The 23,580-nt window shown below is 33.8% G+C and overlaps 1 protein-coding gene across 5 annotated transcripts in view; it reads left to right on the forward strand.

Moving 5' to 3' along the window:
- The window catches only part of LOC128985368 (protein argonaute-2-like), a 55,168-nt gene extending 38,454 nt beyond the window's left edge, over window positions 1-16,714 (forward strand). For all 5 annotated transcript variants that reach the window (XM_054404799.1, XM_054404803.1, XM_054404802.1 and 2 more), the window contains 11 exons: window positions 1,929-2,064; window positions 3,086-3,205; window positions 6,802-6,933; window positions 9,349-9,458; window positions 10,423-10,637; window positions 11,121-11,280; window positions 12,413-12,503; window positions 13,383-13,577; window positions 14,150-14,386; window positions 15,023-15,207; window positions 16,051-16,714. In XM_054404799.1, coding sequence (XP_054260774.1) covers window positions 1,929-2,064; window positions 3,086-3,205; window positions 6,802-6,933; window positions 9,349-9,458; window positions 10,423-10,637; window positions 11,121-11,280; window positions 12,413-12,503; window positions 13,383-13,577; window positions 14,150-14,386; window positions 15,023-15,207; window positions 16,051-16,144 — 1,675 coding nt within the window. In that variant the 3' untranslated portion in view covers window positions 16,145-16,714. The remainder of the gene's footprint in view (window positions 1-1,928; window positions 2,065-3,085; window positions 3,206-6,801; window positions 6,934-9,348; window positions 9,459-10,422; window positions 10,638-11,120; window positions 11,281-12,412; window positions 12,504-13,382; window positions 13,578-14,149; window positions 14,387-15,022; window positions 15,208-16,050) is intronic.
- The last annotated feature ends 6,866 nt before the right edge of the window (window positions 16,715-23,580 follow it).

Raw genomic sequence — 23,580 nt, forward strand, 5'->3', positions numbered from 1 at the left:
TATCGCGCTAACGGACACATATTTATATATATATATATGAATTTGAACGGATGGTGTTTTTGGCCTCTAGGGACCTCAAAACGAAAAAAAAAATCGGTCCCGGGTTCAGGTTTTACCATGAGTACTACGGTACTCTCGAGTCGTCCATCTACTCCGCAGACTTAAACCCCTGTTGACGAGGCAATACCTGACCACCGTCTATCACGGCTTGTTTCATTCCCACCTCTCCTATGGGCTCCTGCTTTGGGGACACGCTGCAAGGTGTGAAGATATTCTTCTCCTTCAAAAGAAGGCGGTTCGGATTATTGCATCGAAGAGTGACAGTGAGCACTGTAGGCCTATCTTCAGAAGCCTAAAAATCCTTACTATCTTCAGCCAGTATGTACGGTTTGGCCTCTGTTATGTGAGGGATAACTTAGATCAGCTCACAACAAGGGAATTCCACCACTCCCACAACCTTCGTAACAGAGACCAGCTCCACATACCTTACTGCAGGCTGTCCAAAACGCAAAGCTTTTTCCGCATCAGGGCTCTGAAGATGTACAACAGTCTCCCCCAAAGATTTAAGTCTTGTGAACCGTCCACTTTTAAAAAGAAAGTTAAAGCCTGGCTAGTCGACCGACCACTGTACTCAGTTGACGAGTATTTTGATGCGTTCCATCGAGTATAGGCTTAACGCCATCTTGCCAAAGTATTGTAAATAGTGTAAATATTATTTTTAGTTTATGACACAGTCTATCCAGAAATTCTGGTCAACGACGTCGCAGCAGGTATTCAGGTATTCAGGTAATAGCTTATTCCCTATATGGGAAATTCGCTAAAACAGAAAACCCATTTTGGAAAAAGGTTCCAAATTGGGTTTCAGTCCCCCCAATTAAACACCCAACAAGGACACATAAAACTGACCCAAGATCAAGTACGTTGACCTACTTATAGCCACAGCCTTTTTTAGGTGAGAACAACAAGATGTTGTTCATCGACATTTCTAGCCTACTCACACATCGCCAAACACACTATTTTTACAATATTACACCCCTATTATGAAAGGCAGTTAAATAAATTGTATAGCTTACCTGTAAAAATTAAATGTACTATAGAAAGATTAGCCTACTTGATACGATGCTGCACATTTTAGTCTGGAAATAGAATACTTTTTTTTGAAAACTATAACTCACAGAGTAAATGATGTAGGCCTAACATAGAGCACAAGGGCCTAGGTTTATTAGGATTTTTTGAGGGGATAATCAGGCTTACCAGAATGGGAAAGAGTCCAAACTGGCACAGGAAACACAAAACTTTACACTATATATACAAAACATAAGTATTAGTTTAAACACTTTGTGTATCTATCTAGTGTTAAGTTTTTTGTTTCCTGTGCCAGTTTGGAATCTTTCCCATTCAGGTAAGCCTGCTATCCTCTCGAGAAGTCCTAAAAACTCACAAATTAACTGTGTTTTTATAAATACAATCACATCCTATTGAAAGAAAATTCAGTAGAGCGTTGATCATCCTAAACGATTAAGGCAGAGGGGTGTTCGGATAGTTGGACATCAACGTAAAATGGCCTTGTATTTCTTTGTAAAGAGTAGTTCTAATACCTTGATTTTGACAAAGTGTATAATTTGAGCTACAAACAACATTTGTGATTATTGTAGAAGCTATAATTGACTTAAATGACAAAACAGTACAAATATGTGTTTGGATAAAAGCAGCAATTGTCTCTGTTAAATGCTATAAAAATGTATGACTTAATCATTGTCTTGTAGTATATTATATTTCTGTGTGAATAATCAGATGGATTTATATTTGTTGAACTACCTGAATTTATTGTGACCTAATTGACATTGATCAAATATTTCGAATTTTTTATGATATTTGTCTTTTTTTACTTTTTATGAAATTATTTTAATGCTTTTGACTTTCCACAGGTTCCGTCTTGAGAACGGGACACAAATGACCATCGGGGAGTATTATCAGCGAGAGAAAAACTACAGGCTGAGATTCCCCCATCTTCCCAGCATCTGGGTCGGCCCGGAGAACAAAGAAATCTGTCTGCCACCTGAGGTAAAGTTAAACCTGGTAACCAAAACAATAACAAAGGCGACTTGTAAGTAACAGACATTTTGGCCTGTCTTAACTAGTGAACACAGAATAACAATAGAAGGGTGTGGGAGTGTTAAGGTGTGGCTAATTTAAGGAGTTGATGTTGCCTGACTAAGATAGCGGTTGTCCGCTAGCTCTCCGGCTATTGCTAGAATACTTAGTAAAAGGATTATTACAACATAATACAGTGAATAAATTAAATAAACAAAGTACTTATTCCTCATAATAAATGACGGCATGATTAAATAAAATACATTCATAATAAACTACAACAGAATGATCAAAACTAAATAGCAAAGACATTTATGCGGAACTGTCGAACCGCCCCACTCCGTTACTGCCTAGCCTCAGAGCCCCCTAACTCGATTTTGTCCTGCAGAATCTGCTAACCCTGGAACTCACTAAACCTGGCCAAGCCCACTGCTATGGAGTGTTGCCAAACATTGTATAGAGAAATTATCGTATTTTGTTGTATTTAAAATATGTCAGTGATAATGTAGACAATGGTTACTTTTTGTACCACATCATCTCTCACAGTCATGTAGACATCATCATTGTCTCCCACGGTTATGGAAACATCATCATCGTCCTCCACAATCTCGGCAAAAACCATGAACAATTCACATCTTACTCCGCCCAATTTATTAGTAAAAATATTTCATACATTTTATTACAGTTTACAAAATCAAAAACAACTATAGGCCTACTAGTAAATATTTCCATAATTCATACATAGTTCTAAACTTCTTCTTATTTATGAGAAACAAGATATGACTTATAATGACAAAATAATCCCTATTTTATCATAACAAAGTGTCTAGTGGCTGGCAGAGTCATGACCGAGGCTGGAGCGTGGACAACACCCACCCTCCGACAGAAAAAACACCAGTGGCAGAAGAATTTTTTTTTCTTTGTTTGCATTGTGATGTAAATTAAACTTCCTTCTGTGCTAAACCAGTGGTTGACCTGTTTGTTGTTACAGCTTTGTACTGTTCTTCCTGGTCAAGTGACCAATCGCAAGATGGATGAGGTTCAGACGGCTGCTATGGTGAAAGCTGCAGCAAGACCTGCTGACGAGCGCAAGAAGAAGATCTATGAAGCTGTGAGTATGACTAAGATCACTTGTAAACTATGGTACCTTTACCTGCCATCGGTTAACTTGCCTCCAGTTCCGCGAGTGGTGCCGCTTATATGCTGGTTATTTCACAAGTTTAGGGTTTTTACTAACTGATAAATAAATCTTTATTGTCACATAATGTTTACAAAATATAGCAATGCTATAAAACAGGTGACATTGTCAATACAGTATAGGCCTACAAATACCTTAAAAACTAAGGAGTTATAAAAGAATAAAATAAACTAACGCTATGAAAATAGAAATAATTGTTGTAGACAAAATAGATAAACTTAAACATTGCATCTAAAATACCAAATAATTACACATCTTGATCACATAAAAACTCATCTATACTATAATATGTTTTCCTTAAAAGAAAATTAGTAAGGCTGCTCTTGAAATGCTTAGACTGTATTCTGTTTTTGAGCTCTTGAGACAATTTATTAAAAAACTGTTTGCCCATGTATGTCAGAGTTTTTTCTACTAATGAAAGACGGTGCCGCGGATATTGAAAATTATATTTAAACCTAGTATCGTACTTATGCTTGACATTTTCACTAGATAATTTTTCAAAATTTCCCTCCACCATCAAAAGTGTTTTAAAAATGGTTAAACTCGGAACAGTCATTATCCCTAATTCTTTAAAAATAGGTTTACATGATGTTCTCCAAGGAGCAAATATCATTATTCTTAAAAACCTTTTTTGTATCTTAAAAATTAAATCAATGTTTGATGCAAAGCCCCAGAATTCAATTCCATACTGAAGAATTGAAAAGAAGTATGCATAATATAACATCAAACGAGTTTTTAAGTCAATTGTGTTTCTTAAACATATCATTTGATAACATGCCGAATTCAGTCTACTAATCAAATTTTCAATGCTTTTGTTCCAATTTAAATTTGAGTCTACGTACAATCCGAGAAAGTTTGCATCATCTTGAACACATAAATTTTGGTCACTAAACTCTCTTGCCTGAGCAGTACAAAACTTTACCAATTGGGTTTTATCTTGATTCATTTTTAAACCGTTAATATTGAACCACCGTTCCAATTCCGATAGGGCTTGTTTAACTTTGAGAGATAGTTCTGAATCAATTTTAGATTTGACAACTGCAGTTGTATCGTCGGCATATAAAACAAGGTTGTTGGAAACATTTTTAGGCAAGTCATTTATATATAAAATAAAGAGTATAGGTCCGAGAATTGACCCTTGGGGAACACCAACTGTAATTTTTTCCCATTCTGATATTGATTTTTCATTATTTTTAAAAATTACTGTTCTTTGAAATCGATTTGTCAAGTATGAAGTCAACCATAAAACAGATTCTTTTGAAAAGTTATACATTTTTAGCTTTTTTAAAAGTATATCATGGTTGACACAGTCAAATGCCTTGGATAGGTCACAAAACACTCCCATTGTGCTCTGTGACCCATCCAAAGCCCATGAAACCTCACTAATAAAATCTGATAAAGCTTTCATTGTGCTTAAGCGCTTTCTAAAACCAAATTGTTCATTAGCCAAAATATTGTTATTCTCGAGAAAGTTTGAGATTTGTTTGGATGCTAATTTTTCAAACACTTTTGAAAATGATGGTAAAAGGGAAACTGGTCGATAATTGTCCGGATTTTGTCTCTCGCCCTTCTTGAAGAGAGGTTTGAGCTCTGCATATTTTAAATGGTCTGGAAAAGTTTTTTTTTTTAAAAGACTGATTAATAATTATAGATAAAGGTTCAGCTATGAAATTAGAGACAGTTTTCATCAGATCAATAGGAATACCGTCCCAGCCCGCAGATTTTTTACTTTTGAGAGATTTTATATTATTAATAACTTCTTCTGTACTTACAAAACTAAATTCAAATTGGTTAGGTTGATTTCCTGCCAATGAATGCCTTGTCATTTTTAGTGCATCCTCTTCATGAGGTATTATGCCAATTTCTTTTGTGATATTTTTAAATTTTTTATTAAAGAATTCAGAAATTTCCTTGCCATTTTTTAGATGATTGTCATTAACCTTAATATCAGGAAAGTTTAAGTCACTTTTTTTATAACCGAGTTCAGATTTAATGATAAGCCAAGCAGCCTTACTCTTGTTACATGATTCTTTTATAAATTTAGCATTATACAATTTTTTAGCTTCATTGCATACCTTGTTGAAAGTTAACTTATACCTTTTAACATAATTAATGAAATTATTATCATTTGATTTCTTTACTAGTCTGCTTAGTTCCCTTTTTCTAATACTAGATATTTTAATACCGGTTGTTATCCAAGACTTTTTTTTATTATGCGGTTTGGTATGATAAAACTTCATAGGAAATGCCTCTTCAAATAAATTTGAAACTGATTACTACTCAGTGAGTGGATACGTGTGTTGGATGGATTAAACTGCATTCATATATATAAACTGTATCTGTAAGCGTAAAAATAATTAAAACAATTATTACCAGATAGACTTAAGTAAATTTTAACCCAAAATAGTTGTTAGAACTGTAAAATACACATATTATAACATTAAAAATCTGTGTAGGAAATTAATTTGCAACATAGGCTACTTAATTTACTCACTTAAAAATTAATGAATACAAGAATCAGAAAACATACAATGTGATTTTCTATTCTCGATTCACTAATGTAATTTACATTATTTTTTTTCTTCATTGCACTAATTTATTTGTTTTGTGGAACTGGTGGACCTAGTCACTTCGGAAGTTAAAATAGAATGGTGTTGTACTTCTCTTAATTTGTACTCTTCATATCTAATGAAATCAATTTTATGGTATCACAAGCAATGTAGCCTACAAAAAAAAAAAAAAAAAAAACTATGCAGTAGATAACATTTTGTACTTATTCCTGATATGCACACTTTCACATCCCTCTCCCTCCATTAGAAAACAATTTTTTTAGGCAAAACCTTACTACGCAACTGATAGCGGGTAAAAAGAGCAATTAATGTTTTATTGCAATTAAAGTCAAATAATGTATTCAGACAAATAAATACAAACAATGACTCAGTTAGGAATTGCTATTTGTGTATTAAGAGTGCAAAGTATGTCATTGCCGCTCTAGAACTGTTACATTTGGAGAGCTCAATGAATGTTCTTGCTCAGGATTTTTCCTACCTTCGTAATTATCCTATCATAAAACAAAACTTTAACTTTTTATTTGTATATAAAATAATAAAATTATTGTCAAAAAAAACGCCAACAGTAAACTCAGCCGATTTTGGAGAATGGGAATGAATAAAGTGGAAATGAGATTTTTTGAATACTGATTACAGGTGTGGCAATGTGATAATTTCCATGCAGTTTTTGGGAAAAATTTACATTTTCATAAGCTTGTAACAAAAAATTTCTCTATTCATTTAATTTTGGCACTTGCTAGTTTCTTATCTATGGGTAGTTTTAAAAAACAAAATTTTTCCCCTTTGATGTAGTAATATAAGTAAAGATTGAGATGTAAAAAAATCAAATAATATATTGACACAGATACGGTATATAAAATGAAAATTCTTATGTTTAAATATTAAGAGTTTAAAATATGAGAAAGCTCATCATTTGAAATATGTGTTTATTTTTGACAGATGGCGTCTGCTGGATTCAACAAAGATCCGTGCATCACTAATGAGTTCGGTATCTCCGTTGCTCAAGAGTTCCAAAAGATCAAGGGCCGAGTTCTAGAAGCTCCGGCACTCGAATACGGAAACAAGAAGATGGTTAGTTGTACTAATTTTTCTCATATTGTACTTAAATACTAGACAAAAAAATTGATATTTATTTTGTTGTTTGTATGTTTGTTGTTTTGTGTGTGTGTTGTGTTTTGTTTGTATTTTGTTATTTATGGTATACAGGGTTATTACAAATGATGTTCCTGATTTTGATTATAAATAATATTACTGGGTTAATTTGTTTCAAGACTATTTTAGTTGGTACCATTGGAAAGAAAAACTCATTTACATTGGTTTGGGTGCATATCAGTTGTTTGTCAAGTCAATTGTTGTAAGTGTTGTGTAATGGCTGAATTTGAAGGCAGGAAAGCTTTTTGCCAGTTGGAATATTACATTAACCAATCTGTTAATAGAGTGCAACGACACTTTAGAACCAGGTTTAACGATGATCCTCCTAGTAACCACTATATTGGCAAGTGACACTTGAAATTTAAGAGAAATGGCTGCATTTGAATGTTACTTGTAGTAGGGCTGAACTTAACAATGTGCTGCCTGAGATATGGAACGAGCTCGGTGGTCCGAATAATGACACACCCCTGAACTGGCCTACAAGATCATCGGACATCACCCCCTGTATTTTTTTCTTGTGAGGATACATAAAAAATAAGGCGTACACACCACCATTATCAGATAGCATACTTGAGATCCAGCAACGGATTACCAATGCTAAATAGACCTAGACACACTTTTTAAAGTCTAGCAAGAGCTTGACTACATTATTGACATCTGTCGTACCTCAAGGGGTTCCCGTATCGAGCATTTACAGTTCTGTGTATCTGTGTCGAAACTTTTTGAGTTTTTCAAAAGTTGTAACCATTTTATTTTTTTGTATAACAAATAAAACTATTTTTTATGTATGTATGAAATCATGAACATCATTTGTAATAACCCTGTATATTATGAAAAATATTTATTTAAACTAATGTAGTATAAGGGTGTGAGAAGCAGCAAAACTTTTCAATTTGATGCAACAATTTGATCTAAAGAAATTTTAATTGATTCATTTCGATTTGAAGCAACACAGGCTTGTTTTATTCATTCAAGTGAAGTAACATTTGTGATCTACTCACTTTTTTATATGGTATTTGACTTTTATGGCTTTAAGATGAAAAATATTTATTTTCAATCTGAAGAGCCTGTATTGCTAGAAATGTCAGTGAATGCTTGCCTATTCCATAATGTTTATGTGCAGCATCATATTGTTAAGCATGTTACCCATTCATACTATTGATTTTACAATTAATTTATTTGGTGGGAACTAATAAAAACTAGAGGTATGCGACCATAGGTACTTGTTAAACTTATGTTATTTTATTAGATTTAGGCCAAAATTGCATCAGGGAAATATGAAAATTTACTTAGGCTGCAGGTTGTAATAGATTCTGTGTTGTATTCATAAACAACTAGTGTACCTGTTGCTCGAATTCGAGCAATTGCGAAGCATTACAGGCAACTCACGAAGATTATGGAAATACTCACGATCTACACAACAGTTGGATATAATCAAAATCTTTTGTAAATATCTTATCTTTTCTCAAAAAACTGATCTTGTAAGTTAACTCCTTAAGAAATAATTTTAAGAGTTACTGTGATATTAGAATTTTCCACTGATTTGGTAATAGAACATTATATTGCAAAACATGACACGATGCAGAATAAAATCAATTTTAAAATCAGAAAAACCCATTGCAAATACTGTACTTCATTTTGAAAAAATCAATAAATCACAATTTAAATATTAACAGCTGTTTCATTAAAAAGTAGTGTAGAATTATGCATATGGTAAACAAATTTGAAGAGGCAACTTTAAAGGCTTCTGGGGCAGAGCCCCAAGGGAATTTACCTTGTTCCTCTTTTGATGACTCATCTATAGACCAAGACCTTTCTTTAGAGACCCCTACCAAGTTTCTATGCCCAGCCGTTCTCTCAAATTAGCTGGGACAAAAACCCAGTTTTTCCTCCATAAGAATAACATGGGATGGGAATTCAAAGGCCACTGGGGCAGAGCCCCAAGGGAATTTACCACGTTCTCTTTTGATGGCTCATCTACAGACCAAGACCTTTCTTTAGACACCTCTGCCGAGTTTCTACGCCCAGCCGTTCTCTCAATTTAGCTATGACAAAGAAAAACAGTTTCAAATTAATATATAGATAACACTTTAAAGTAAAAAAAAATTCAGTTTGAGATTTAATATTAAAAATCCCTGGTTTTCATCACTAATGTCTGCGGCAGTGTTAATGTAGAATCCAAAAACTTATCAAATATGATATAATAAACAAAAATGGGTGCATAGACATATTTCATGCACAAGAAAATACTAACAAGATAAAACTTTTTCAATAGTATGTTTTGACCTGATATTTTAAATAGACAACCTGACTTAGCCTGTGGTATGTTGGCAGGTAAGGTCTAGGGCAGGCGTGTGGAGGGCAGAACAATTCATGAAGCCCATGAACCTGGAGAGATGGGTTGTGATTACATTGTGTCGCCGGGGAGATGAACCTTCACTGAGGTAACCTTTTCATCAGGGCATAGAAAAAGTCAGCATGGTGCGGTTCCGGCCTAATTACCGCCATCGGTTCGGTGCAGCATTACAACAAATTCGGTCTGGTACAGCCTGGGCCTAATGTTGTTTTACTGTAGTTGGAATAAAAATACCAGTTGTGTTGTGTTAAATTATCTTGTCAAATTATTTATCAAAACATGTTTAGTTCCTTAAAATGCTTAACCTAATTTTAAAACCATCATGGCTATGAGTTATCTTAAAGTGAAATATATAAGGCCTTTTCTTAACTGTGTTTCTTTCTTGGCACAATCCTGTTTGGGGTAAAAGAATTTAAGCATGAGTGGTACCTTAATCGGGGCTGGTTCTAGACAATTTTCTAGCGTACTAAACAACTTTCCGCTCCCCCTCCCCCTCATAAACTTGTTTGGTGGTAAGGATAATTTATCAAGTAGTGGGAGTATGCTCTAGGGTCCCACCTCACGAAGCATAGAATAGAAAAAAAAACACTTGATTCTTTTAGGGACCGTTGCAACTTACTCAGCTTATAGACGAGTCTTTGTTTCCTCTCGCTCCTGACAAAGCCTGCAGCCTCTGTCTAAAGTGACTCGTTTCTCCAAGTCACTGTTTCCCGCAGACAATTCATTGCACCTTAGTATATACTTTGATAGATAGTGAATGAATGGCTGCTGAAAGTACGGTACTAGTTTTAACCATAGACAAATAGAATAAATATAGACCGTCAGCTGTGCTGCGGTTAGAATAAGTTCTGGCGTCCATCGCTAGGTTTGCCGTGTAGGTCGCATACGGCTCCTGCAGCGGTGTACGCCGTAACTACACGGCACTCCTAGCGGTGGGCGCCGGAACCTACCTTTGACAGTCTATATTTATTCTACTTGTCTATGTTGTAACTAGTTTTTATTTAGTTTAAGTGAGTTTTTCTACGAACTGAGCATTTATTTATATTTTCCAGAAACTTTGCTCGTACAATGAATCAGCAAGGCCGAACACTTGGCATGAACATTGCTGAGCCGTTCAAGTACGTAGTTCTTTCAAACATCGAGAACCTCAATCGAGTGAACGGCGATCAGTTAAAGCGTATCATCGGGCCTCACTTCCAAACATACAAGAAGGAAGGAGCTCAGTTGGTGGTGGTGATCATACCTGATCAGCCAAAGGAAACGTACAGTGAGTTAACAAAAAATAGATTCATTGCTATTTTATTTCTTAGTTCGATATGTATCAATTTCTGTTGAAGAAATTGATTATAAATCAGTAAAAAATGGTGTGGACTTCATTGACCTTTATCACTGGTTTAAAGTTTCTAAATATAGCACTGTACATTACATTTAGATTTTTTTAAATTTTATTTATTTACACTAACTTTTTGTCGTAAAATTAAGTGTTATTTAAATAACGAATAAATATGGCTCATTTATGGAAATATATTAGTAAAAATCCAATCAGACAGATCAAATTTGCTTAGTCTGTTGGTTTGCTTCAGAGGGGTATTCTTAATGAGTTAAATGTTAAAAAGAAATGTACAGATAACACACTCTTTTAAAAAAATCTTACTATTGTGTAGTTTTCCCCTCCAAATAAATTACTAAATTAGTTTAATGATATGTGGTGTATGTCTTCAAACTTTACAATCTGATGTTTTTATCTAAGGCAAGGTTAAACTGACGGCTGAGATAGACACAGGTCTACTTACACAGTGTATCAAGGAAAGAACCTTTCAAAAAATGAATCCAGCTACTGCAGGGAATATTCTCCTCAAGATCAATGCCAAACTCAATGGCATCAATCATTCAGTTGACAGGAACAGATGGTACGTAATATCCTTTTCCTGAACTTTTTGAACTCCATAGATAAAAACTAGTTTTTGATAATCATACGCACACGGTAAGAAAAAAGTAGTGAAATAGCTGAATTGAGGTGTCTCGGAAGAATTTACCCTTCCAAGTTCCATCTCTTCCACAGACAGTTTAACACCTTAGACTGGTCAGTGAGACATTGCCTTTGTCCAAGCCAAATCAGACTCAGTCTATGGGAGGAACAGCACTGGTTAACTTACGCCCCTTAGCAAAGTGCTTAAGAACTGACTTCACATTTGCAGCACACGTTAGGTGAAACTTTCTGTTGTTTTTGTTGACCTTACCTCCCATAGATAGTTGTAACTGAAAGTTTGGTCATTTTAGTTATGTGTCTGTTATATTGGAGCTCTAAGGGTTAATTACTCTGTTCCTTAGTAACGTGAATCGTTTAGACTTCCTTAATATTCAACTTGTTTGTCAGCAATTTTTTTAACCATCACAGGATCATGAGGATTTAGTAGTTATCCTCATGCGGCTAATTATTGGTTCAAAGTCAAATTAATTTCCTCTATATGTCACTTGATTTCAGAAAACCCATTCATTTTACTTTATAAGAAGAATAGTATCGTTACATTCACATGGTTTAAACTCATGATAATATAACAGTAGCAATTCAAATTTTACAAATTTCCATCTATTTTCTAAATATTTTGTCGATTGTAAAGTGTTTTTATTTCTTTTAAAATTATTTATGAATTATGATAATGCATTTGAAGTTAGTTTATTTCTATTAAACAGTTTTAATGAAATTTCATCCATCATAGGTGTATTTTTATTATCTCACATTTTTAGAAATTATGAGGAACTAGCATTTATAAGTGTATTTAGTTTCATTATCTCACATTTTTTATGAAAATAAAAGGTGCTAGCATTTATTTTAAACTCAGTTTCCTAGGTGGCTCATAGCATAAAATTTTGTTTTGGAAAGAACAATAATTATTGCAAAAAGTCTATTTTTACAAAATCCTTATTCAATCAAAAATCTCAGACTCTCACTTCTCCATATATTTCCTTGATATGTTTATATTGATTTCATACAGTAGTTCTAAGGACTGAGATTTCCATTGTAATATCTGTTTTTCACAGCCCTATAATCATGAGAGAGCCGACAATGTTGGTAGGGGCTGATGTCACTCACCCCTCCCCAGACCAGACCAACATCCCTTCAGTGGCTGCGGTGAGTGTGTCATCATACTGAGAGTGTTAAGATGGTGGTTCGCAAAGAGGTTGCTATTTTTTGGGGTCTGGGGTATACCGATAAAGTACGGTACGGTTCTGGCCTAATTTACCGTTGTCGGTTCAATACAGTATTTTACTCGGCACAATTTCGGTTCAGTACAGCGTATAAAATGAGATGTGCGAGTACTCGAGATTTCAAGTTCAAGTCGAGTACGGCCTTGAAACTCGAGCTTATCTTTGAACTCGGCAGTTTCAAGTCGAGTTTGGCTTAAAACTTTTAAAAACTGTTAAAAAAAGTTTAAAGAAAAAGTCAGAATAGAATCACTTGAAAGGCAAAACAGTAGGAGGGTGGGAGGGGTTGAGCGATGACCTTGAAAGGAGCAGGGGGGGCACTGTGAGTGGAGTAGTGCAGGGAGAAGGGGAGGGCGCAACCTTGGATCTATATTTAGATTTTCATCACTGCACTTGAGGGCTGATAGGGATTCCAATAGCAGGTCAATGATACAAAGTTGTATTTCAGGAATCCTTTGTCCTGTAGTAGATTGAAGTAGAGTTGAATATAGTTGAAGTAGATTTAGGTCCTTTAATTGTTTTTATTTTACTAGTAGGTACAATTGAGGGTGGTTTTTTGGGACAATTTTTTACCTCTCACCTGGGAAACCTGGAGTTTCCCTTGAATTTCATTTTTAGGGGACGCTGAACACCATGACAAAACCATCGCTGGTCTTGTGATATTTGTTCTTGTTGTTTCAATAGTTTTCTTTTCTACGTCTTATGCACTATTATATTTTGCGTTCTTTGACCAATGAATCTCTTAAGTAATTACTCTTGAGTGACTGTGTATCTGTAAGCGCACTCACTAGTTACAATCTCTCAGGTGGCTGCCAGCCATGATCCCAGAGCCTTCATGTACAACATGATCTGGAAACTTCAACCTCCCCGCGTGGAAATCATCCAGGAATTGGAGGAGATCATGAAGAAACAGCTCATGTTTTTCTACAAGAAGACTGGTCATAAACCGGTCAAGATCGTCTTCTACAGGGATGGAGTCAGCGAAGGACAGTTTAATCAGGTAATCGAATGATTTAGCTTGTAAATAAGTATAATCAAATACTGTAGAATAAGCAATAATCAATGTAAAAAAATGATAGATATTTTTCTTTTTGAATTGGAGATTATTAAGGTTCTTTAAACACTTTCATAGGGTACTAGTGGCACTAATAAGTTTGTTTTTAATTTTTTATTCAAAGTGTTAATCTGGGAATTTTTTTAAAATTCAGAATTCTGGAAGTGTTCTTGATTTTTATTATCATGGCTTTGCAGGGCACTCTAAAACTTAAAATTGTTGATCTCTTAGCTTTGAATATGTAAAAAGCAGACATCCCTCCCTATTTCCATTTAAATTGTATCAAGTTTTTTAGAATAATAATCTAATTTTGACAGAAGCCCACCCTGAAATGAAGTTTAAGCTACAGACTACACTAGTATCCAAAACATGATATATGCATAAACATGGATAAACATACATACATACATAACATGGATATGTATAAACATGGATGATGCTCATAGACCGCACATCAGTTTACTTAAATATACCGCATGGCACGGTTTTTTTTCATTATCTTGATTGGATTTGTCAAGGTTCTGTCAGCCGAGATGTCTGCGATCAGGAGAGCTTGTCAGAGCTTGAGTTCCGACTACAAGCCAGCCGTGTTGTTCCTGGTGGTGCAGAAGCGCCATCACACAAGATTCTTCCCCACTCGCCCGGAAGATGAGGACGGGAAGAACAAGAATGTGCCTCCTGGCACCATTGTGGATACGATGATCACACATCCGAAGGAGATGGACTTTTACTTGGTCAGCCATGCTAGTCTGCAGGTATAGTGGCTTCACTATAAGAAACTGAACTAATACTTGTGCCATCATATTTTAAAAATTAAAATCAATCCAAAATATGAAAATTATTTTAGAACAATCTTTTTCAACAACTGATTTTCAGGCAGTGGTTTAAACCTAGATCACTCTAAAGCACACATGGTTCAATACGGTTAAAAATAAAAATTAAAAAAATTAAAATATCATACTTGTGTGATCACAAAAATAAAGCCTATTATATTGTAAAATATTTTTCTCAACCCTATTTTGTTATCTCTTTTAATTAAATTATTGTAGTAAATAAGTACAACTGAGCACCCTGAATATTTTATCAGCAGCCCTATTACGTGAACACCTGAATTAAAACATAAATGACTCTTTTAATTAATATCATTGTGTCTTTATTCAGTAATTTTATTATCATTAACAGTATGTACTAAGATAAGGTAGTAGAATTATGTTTCTTGTTTTGTATTTCCCGTCTTGTTTTCCTATTTACTCTGATCAATTATTCCTAATGTATTTCTAGACTTCTGTTTCCTTCAAAACCCAGATTGGTAAAATTTAATAGTTAACTATTTAATAGTTAAGGATCAGCAGAGTCCTACAGGATGAATTGATTAAGAATGATTTCTTTAGGGTACCAGCCGACCCACCAAGTACCATAAACTTTACGATGACATAGACATTGGAGAGGACGACTTGGAGGAGTTGACATACTATTTGTGCCACTTGTTCTCTCGTTGCACTCGCTCTGTCAGCTACCCGGCACCGACATACTATGCCCATCTGGCAGCAGCTCGGGGCAGAGTCTACTTGGAGGGGTAAGTCTGCAGAAGTCATTGTATTAGCAAGTTTCACATCAAAGAAGCCATGTGTACAGACTGTGTGTCTACCATTGGTTGGTGTTCACCCCTCCTCTTCAGAAAATACAAGTTTAAAGAACTAACTAAAGCTTAGTTATGTTTAAAGAAAGACTCCAGATCAGGTTGTAATTTTTATAACAAATGGGATAATGATAATAGGTAACTTGTATTGTGAGAGGGGGGGACTCGTGGTCCAAGCATGTCAACCGAAGCTTATTGTGCATCCCCACAGTCTTAGTAACTTAGCTTAGACAAGTCTAGGTAGGCCATAGTACCTATAAAAGACACAAACACAATATTTCCCCACCTGGGGGAATTTGTCAAGTGTAAAAAGTAGTTGTGATTGATAAAACTACTATAAGCCTACATTGTTATTAAAATATCTTTGTCTTTATTACCTCGTCACCACTGTATGTTTCGCTACAGTAATATTGACATTATACTTTTTTCAACTGTTAGACACATTTGACAAGTTTGAATTTATTACCTTGTGGATTAATACGTCAATATTGATAACAACTGGTTGTATACAATTGTAAAACAAAATAGAAACCATTTTGAGAGATAGCGTAAATTATATTTTAACTAGTTATAGTTTGCAAGAGGTACAGTCCTACTAAAGAAGCTACAATATACTGTTATATCGTTCAGTATAACAATAGAGTTCATTACACAGGCCACAAGTGGTGAAATATACTATTTTTATTACAATTTCATAGATAGTATTTGCGTTATTATTTGTCAAGTTTCTCCTGTAGGCCGACTTGTTTTTTGCTTGATTCATTGTTTTACTGATTTCAGGGCTGGCATCAATCTCACGAACCTTAAACAGGAGATGAACACCCGAACAATTCAAGAGGTTATCGTCAACGACTCTCCCATGTTTTTTGTGTAAATTGTTGTCATTACATTACTGAAAAAATGCTGTTGTTTCTGCCTCGCATTGTCTATATTGTTCTATATGGGATGGGATCGATTAACCATTTATTGCTTAGGATCTGTAATTTATTTGGAAAGATCTTTGGATGTACTGCAGTTCATATAGCCAACCTGCATTTACAATCTTTAATGTTATCAAGAATCTTTTTTATATTATTCGTTTGTAAGTTTTCATGTAGTACCAATTAATTTTGTTTATCAAGCAGCAACATCTATGTTTTCCCCCTTTGATTTTACCATTTCTTACTAAGAATTTGTTGTTTGTGAAATAATCATCTTTTGAAGCTAGTGCAATTCATATAGCAACCTGCATTACCAACTAGTTTAATATTTATTCATCCAAGTACCAATTCATCTTGTTTTTCAAGAAGCAACATACGTTTTGGTTTGAATTTGGTTCAAGTTTAGTTACTAATGAAATGATGAAATATGGTAATTGAAATGATTTTGTACAATTGAAACACATTGTGTGTACAGAAAGATGTAGTTTGTATTCAGATATTTATTAATACATTTTATAAACCAATTGTTTTCATTTCCTTTTCCTGTGGTCTTTGTAATGTATAGTAATAAAGATAAATAAATAAATTTGAGACTAATGTATAGTGGTATAATCATTAAGTTTAGTGTGTGGGAACGCTCACCGGTGTTTAACTTTTACTGCAAACCCTCATTGCTGTAAAAATTACGGTTCATAAGTAACTTTTTGTTATTTTCTCTACCTAATGCAATAGTTACTCCCACCGCATACCCACGATAAGGTTGTTGACAAGCAAATGGGAGAAAGTATGTGTTAAATTGTTAATACCGTTTATTTGAACTCATTATCATTTATGACATTACAGAAATAACATATTATTGTCAAACGTATGTTTTTGATCATTGGGAAGAATATTTTATTTTGTTGTGCAGAAAAAAATATACTTTTGTGTTGAATTTTATAATAAAATGTCTCTTAGAAGTTTATTTTCAAGGAGAAATTTAGACAAGATTTGGAAATGAATGCCATAAAGCTGGAAGATTGTGGATGGGGTGTTACTTTAATACTAGCAGAGTACCCGTCCTTCGTACGGGGTTGGTATATAAGTATAAAATGCTTATTGCAGTTATACTCAAGCTTTGAGTTTGCAATGGGGGAGAACATAGTTAGATAAAATTTGCTTCTTTAAATTTACAGTTTACTATAGTATTACACACCATAGCCATAATGTTCTACCAATTTACCCAAACAATAGGGGAAAAAATTATCAAAAATTCGCAAAAAATCACAAATTATTCATAAAATTAAAAACATAAACATAACTGTAAATAATCCTACTTTGACAGTTCTCATTGCGTATCACAGTTTTGTGTTGCTGTTTAGTTCAAATTAGCTGTTTTCATAAATGCAAAAAAATAATAGTGCTGCACCCTGTTGGTAAGTGTTATAACTTTTTAATGCTTTCATATCATAGAACCAACTTTTTTAGTTGAAACAGCTGACTAAATTTTTTAATTCCCTTTAAATATGAATGCTCATAAGGTTAACATGGGGAATTACAGAGCCACTGGGGCGGAGGCCGAAAGGATTTTTGAGATAAGAATATGCCTATATGTTAATCGGGAATGTGAGCTATCGTCATGCCAAATTTTAGCCCAATCCGTCCAGTAGTTAATGCGTGATTGAACTTCAAACAAACACACAAACTTTCACATTATTATATTAGTAAGATTATCTTAGAAAAACACATAGAGATAATGTCATCATCGAAATTGTAAACTGCTAATTCTACGACAAAATCTCTCTGGAACAATTTGTTTTTTGTAGTATCCATTTCGGTCGATTACTTGGTCTTTATATGGTTCTAGTACTATTTTAACATAATCTGGCCTCTTTACTTTTCTAAAAGCAACATAGTTGACCATGGGTAAACACTGGGTTTTTTTTAAATAAATGCCCACTTTTGTGAAGGTTCGTCCTTGCGCCAAAATTTTACCAAATCAAATCGTTCTTTGGTCCTACCCTGTGTAATGCAATCTCATTTAAAAGTGGTAATCTATACACAGGAATAAATTCATGTTCATCCGATGCTCATTTATTCTTCTTCCATTAATATTGTGCCAAATCTGGTGCCTGTTGTTTTCATTTCGAGGAACAATAACTCTGCGTGGTAGTCTTTCCTTTCGACATTATACTTTACTGTGCAAAAAAACAATCCATTGTAAAGTATTAAGCTTAAAAGTATCAAATTGTTTACAGTTCAAAAGATTTGATCTAATTTTCACTTTGTGTTGTTTACTGCTTCACAAACAATTTTACAATAACAAAATAATAACATAGGCCTATGCACATTCAGGTGTAGTTATAACTTTTTTTCAATTTATATTATCACAGCTGTGTTTGCACTAAATAAAAATACATAAAATTAGATTCCCATGCTATTTAAATGTAATAGTATATTACGTTACTAGTCCTGAAAATAAGTGTTTACCGGACGAGTGGGATTACCATACGAGTCCGGTACACACATTTTGGACGAGTTACGTACGATAGTTTACGCCATAATACTTAATCCGTACAAATCCTTATCAAATCAAATCAAAATATCCTTTATTCATTTAAGTACAATTGTACAGGAATAGAGTCAGATCTTACAAAATAAAGTGTTTTACATTTAAGAACTAAAAATAAGACAGAATATCTATTTTATTTGTTCTCCCAAAACTCTTCAAGAGAATAAGGGGCAATTTTAATCAAATACTGTTTCAGACAATTTTTAAACTTTTTTGTATCATTTTCAGTTAGAAGTATTTTTGGAAGATGGGACATAAATTTATTTCCTGCGAATTTTGTTTTCTTTTTATAAAATTCTAGATTGTGTCTATCAATTTGAGATTGAGAACGAGTGTTATAATTATGACTAATTTTGTTTGATACCTGAGTTTTTGTAATATTTTTTGCATAAATAATAGTTTCCAAGATATATAGTCCATGAACAGTTAGTATTCCAAGATCGGTAAAAATATGTTTTACCGAATCTTTCCTTTTCAAATTAAACATTGCCCTAATTGCCCTTTTCTGGTACGATAGAATCCGTTTTAAGTTTTTTGATGTAGTTGCTCCATATATACTGATTCCATAAGCTAAATTAGAATGAACTAAGGCATAATATATTGATATTAATGTTTTTAAGCTGCAAACTTTATACATTTGTCTTAAAGCAGATACTCCTGAAGACATTTTTTTGATAACATGATCAACATGTTTGTCCCAGGCTAGATTTTTATCAATTATTAAACCAAGAAATTTTGTATGTTCTACCTGTTGTAATTTATAATCTTCTAAGATTATGTCTGGATTTAATTTGTTTTTGTTTTGTTTTGTAGAAAATGATACAAAATTAGATTTTTCAGGGTTTAAAAGAAGGTTTTTGCTATCTAAGAATTTTTTTATGATGGAGAGACTGACCAATGATGATGCCTCAATACTTTCTTTTGAATTTCCACAAATGGTAATATTAGTATCATCAGCATACAAACAGGCCGCCCCGCCCACAGGCATCAAGTCAGGCAGACCCCTCAAGTATATTAGGAACAAGAGGGGCCCCAACACCGACCCCTGCGGAACTCCATGGCGGACCATCTGCATCTGTGAATTAAACTTTTGGATGTAATTATATTTACTTGAGAAATCTGATTTATAATGTTCTATCTCAACATATTGTTGCCTAAGAAATAGGTAGGATCTAAACCAATTTAATTCTTTGTCATGAATACCTAATTTTGATAAAGTGTCAATAAGATTTTCATGCGATACACTATCAAATGCCCTTGTTAAATCAAGAAAAATGCCAATTACTTTTTCTCTCTTATCCACTGCATTTATTATACTTTCAATAAATTCAATAACTGCAGTGACTGTCGATTTGCCTGCTTGAAATCCATGTTGTTCTGAATCCATTAAGTTATGTTCATTTAAAAAATCCATCAATTGTATAAAAACAACTTTTTCTAAGATTTTTGAAAAAACTGGAAGAAGTGAAATTGGTCGGTAACAGGAAACATCGTTTGGTTCCCCTTTTTTGAAAACTGGAATAATTTTTGCTATTTTGAGTTTATTAGGAAAAATGCCTGAAATGAGAGAAGAATTTACTATATGTAAAAGAGGTTTTAAAATAGCAGGAAGAACTTTTTTAACAGTAATAATTGAAACATCATCATAGCCAGTAGAATATTTGTTTTCAAAAGATAATATTAATTTTTCAAGATCTTTCTCATCAATTTGCTTGAATTTGAATTTATTAATGGAAATTAAATGCTGAGAATGCACCACACTATCTTTTCCTTGAAGAATTTTAGGAAGAACAGAATTATCAACCACAGACACAAAGAAATCATTGAAACTATTACTGACCTGGAGAGGGTCAGTAATAAATATACCATCTCTCAAAATATCAATGTTACATTTTGAAACCTTTTTGTTGTTTACCTCTGAGTTAATTAATTTCCAAGTTTGTTTTGCTTTATTCTTTGCATTATTTACTTTTCTATCAAAAAACATTTTTTTTCCTTGTCAATGCATTGCTTTAGTTCAGCTTTCAACTTTTTAATGGTTACCTTAAGACTTTCATTCTTACTTAATCTAAATAAAATTTCTAATTCTTTAATCTGTCTTTTTTTGCATATTATTTCTTCAGTAATCCAATTACTTTTTTTGAAACAATTTATCGCTGTTAAAGTTTTAGGGAAAAATACATTAAAATAATGATTAAATATACTATAAAAAACATCATATTTCTTATCTATAGGCGCCTGATAGACTTCTAACCAAGTTTCTGTCAATAACTCTTTCTCAAAAAAATCATAATTATTTGTTGAAAATTTCCTTATTAGTCTTTTTGTTATTTTTTTACTGTTTTTGTTTGAGCATGAAACTTCAAAGAGTTGAGCATCATGGTCCGAAATACAAGTTACAATACCTGTAATTTTACAATCTCTATTCTCTATATTACTTATAATGTTATCAATAGCACTCTGTGAATTTAAATTTACATCTATCCTTGTTGGAAAATTTACCCAGTATGACAAATTATATATCTTTAATATATTAACAAAATCTTTGTATGTTCTATCTTTATTTAACACATTTATGTTAAAATCCCCTGCTAAAATTATATTTGAAAAACGTTTACTTAAAATACTACACAAACTTTCAAATTTATTCAGAAAATTTTTAATCAAACATTTTTTGGGAGACCTATATATACAAGCTATTACACAATTTAAATCAGCGAAAGAGACCTCAGCAAGACAACACTCAAATTCTTTCTCTTCTAATAGAGATTCAACAGCAGGTATTAGGATTTTTTTACTTTTAATGTTATCTTTTATCATGATCATTACTCCACCTCCCACTTTTATAGACCTAGCAAAATATGAACAAACTTTGTAATCTGGAATACTAAAAACTGATATTTCTGGTTCTGTCATTTTGTGTTCAGATATTGCCAAAACAGTAGGTTGGATTTCTGTGAGATTAATTTTTAAGATGTCTAATCTGGATGATAGGTGCTGTACATTTTGATGAAATAACAGTAGATTTGAAAAACTTTTAGCTATTTTGGGTCTGTCTGATGACTTACTTGAGAGTTTAAAAGGGATTTTTCTAGTAGGTCTGTTATTGTAGTTATCTAATGGTCTAAAAAAACATTACTATTTACAAGCTGTGGGATTTCAACATTAGTATTTACAAGGCTTACATCTAAATCAATACTACTATCACTAGACTCTGTGTTACCAATGATCTGGACTACACTCTCACTATTACTCTGCTTTTTGTCACACACTTTCACTATTTCACTATAGGCAAGATGACCAGGAACTACAGTGGACTGCAAACATGATTGGTCATCAGATGTGAGGTCAACTACAACTGTTACAGTTGGCTGGTGGTGGGTAGTGCCAGGTGCAGGTTGTGGGTTGGTTGGAGCAGGTCCTTGTTGAGCATTAGGTGTTGTAGGAGACTCCTCAGCAGCTGAAGTCAGGGGCAAGTGTGAAGATGAAATTATTAGGTCTCGGAGACACTGTACAAAAACTGGGTGTGTCAGTCCATTACGTAAATTTCCTGTTGAGGTTTCATCAAATGTGACAATTAAGATGGATGCACCAGTTCTACTGCAGAATTTTTTAAGATTAGCAATAAAGTGATGAGGAGGTATGCGATCCCGCACACATCCCATAGGAGAACAAATTAATTTCTTGAAGTTTTTGTTTTTGAAATCTTGTTCTAACTGTTTGAAGGCTTGGTTGTAGTTATTAAGATAGTTGCTGTAGTTCCCTGAGTTAAGAAAATATTTAGGTTTCGTTACCAATCCATAAATTGCTGCTCCATTTTTAGTTTTCTGAAATGTTAGATCTATATTTCCATATATATATAGAAATGTTATATATTTCCACCAACTAAAGGACTAATAATCACTAGTCAGAGGTTATGTTTTTGTTTATAACCACTAATTGCCACGAAAATACAGTATAATCAGCTGATTGGTGTCCGGTAAAACTCATTGCAGAACAGTATTACGCAATGAAACCCCATTTGAATAAGCAGGCGGCAAACAGCTGTTTTCTGGACTAAATCCTTGCGTGGGAAGTTCGTCAAAATAATGTAGTGTGGCGTAATAGTATATTACGTTACTAGTCCTGAAAATAAGTGTTTACCGGACGAGTGTGGTCGTTCCCGTGCGAGACGAAGTCGAGTACGGGATTACCATACGAGTCCGGTACACACATTTTGGATGAGTTACGTACGATAGTTTACGCCATAATACTTAATCCGTACAAATCCTTATATATTTCCACCAACTAAAGGACTAATAATCACTAGTCAGAGGTTATGTTTTTGTTTATAACCACTAATTGCCACGAAAATACAGTATAATCAGCTGATTGGTGTCCTCTAAAACTCATTGCAGAACAGTAGTACGCAATGAAACCCCTTTTGAATAAGCTGGCGGCAAACAGCTGTTTTCTGGACTAAATCCTTGCGTGGGAAGTTCGTCAAAATAATGTAGTGTGGCGTAAATTATTTTACGCCACACTACATTATTTTGACGAACTTCCCACGCAAGGATTTAGTCCAGAAAACAGCTGTTTGCCGCCAGCTTATTCAAAAGGGGTTTCATTGCGTACTACTGTTCTGCAATGAGTTTTACCGGACACCAATCAGCTGATTATACCGTATTTAGGTGGCAATGAGTGGTTGGTTATAAACAAAAACATAACCTGTACTTAGTTGGTCTTAGTGATTTTTAGTCCTTTAGTTGGTGGAAATATATAAGGATTTGTACAGATTTAGTAGTATGGCGTAAACTATCGTACGTAACTCGTCCAAAATGTGTGTACCGGACTCGTATG

Source organism: Macrosteles quadrilineatus, unplaced genomic scaffold, assembly GCF_028750875.1.
Source record: "Macrosteles quadrilineatus isolate MER2022 unplaced genomic scaffold, UCM_ALF_1.0 Scaffold_2__2_contigs__length_208266976, whole genome shotgun sequence".
NCBI lineage: Eukaryota > Metazoa > Arthropoda > Insecta > Hemiptera > Cicadellidae > Macrosteles > Macrosteles quadrilineatus.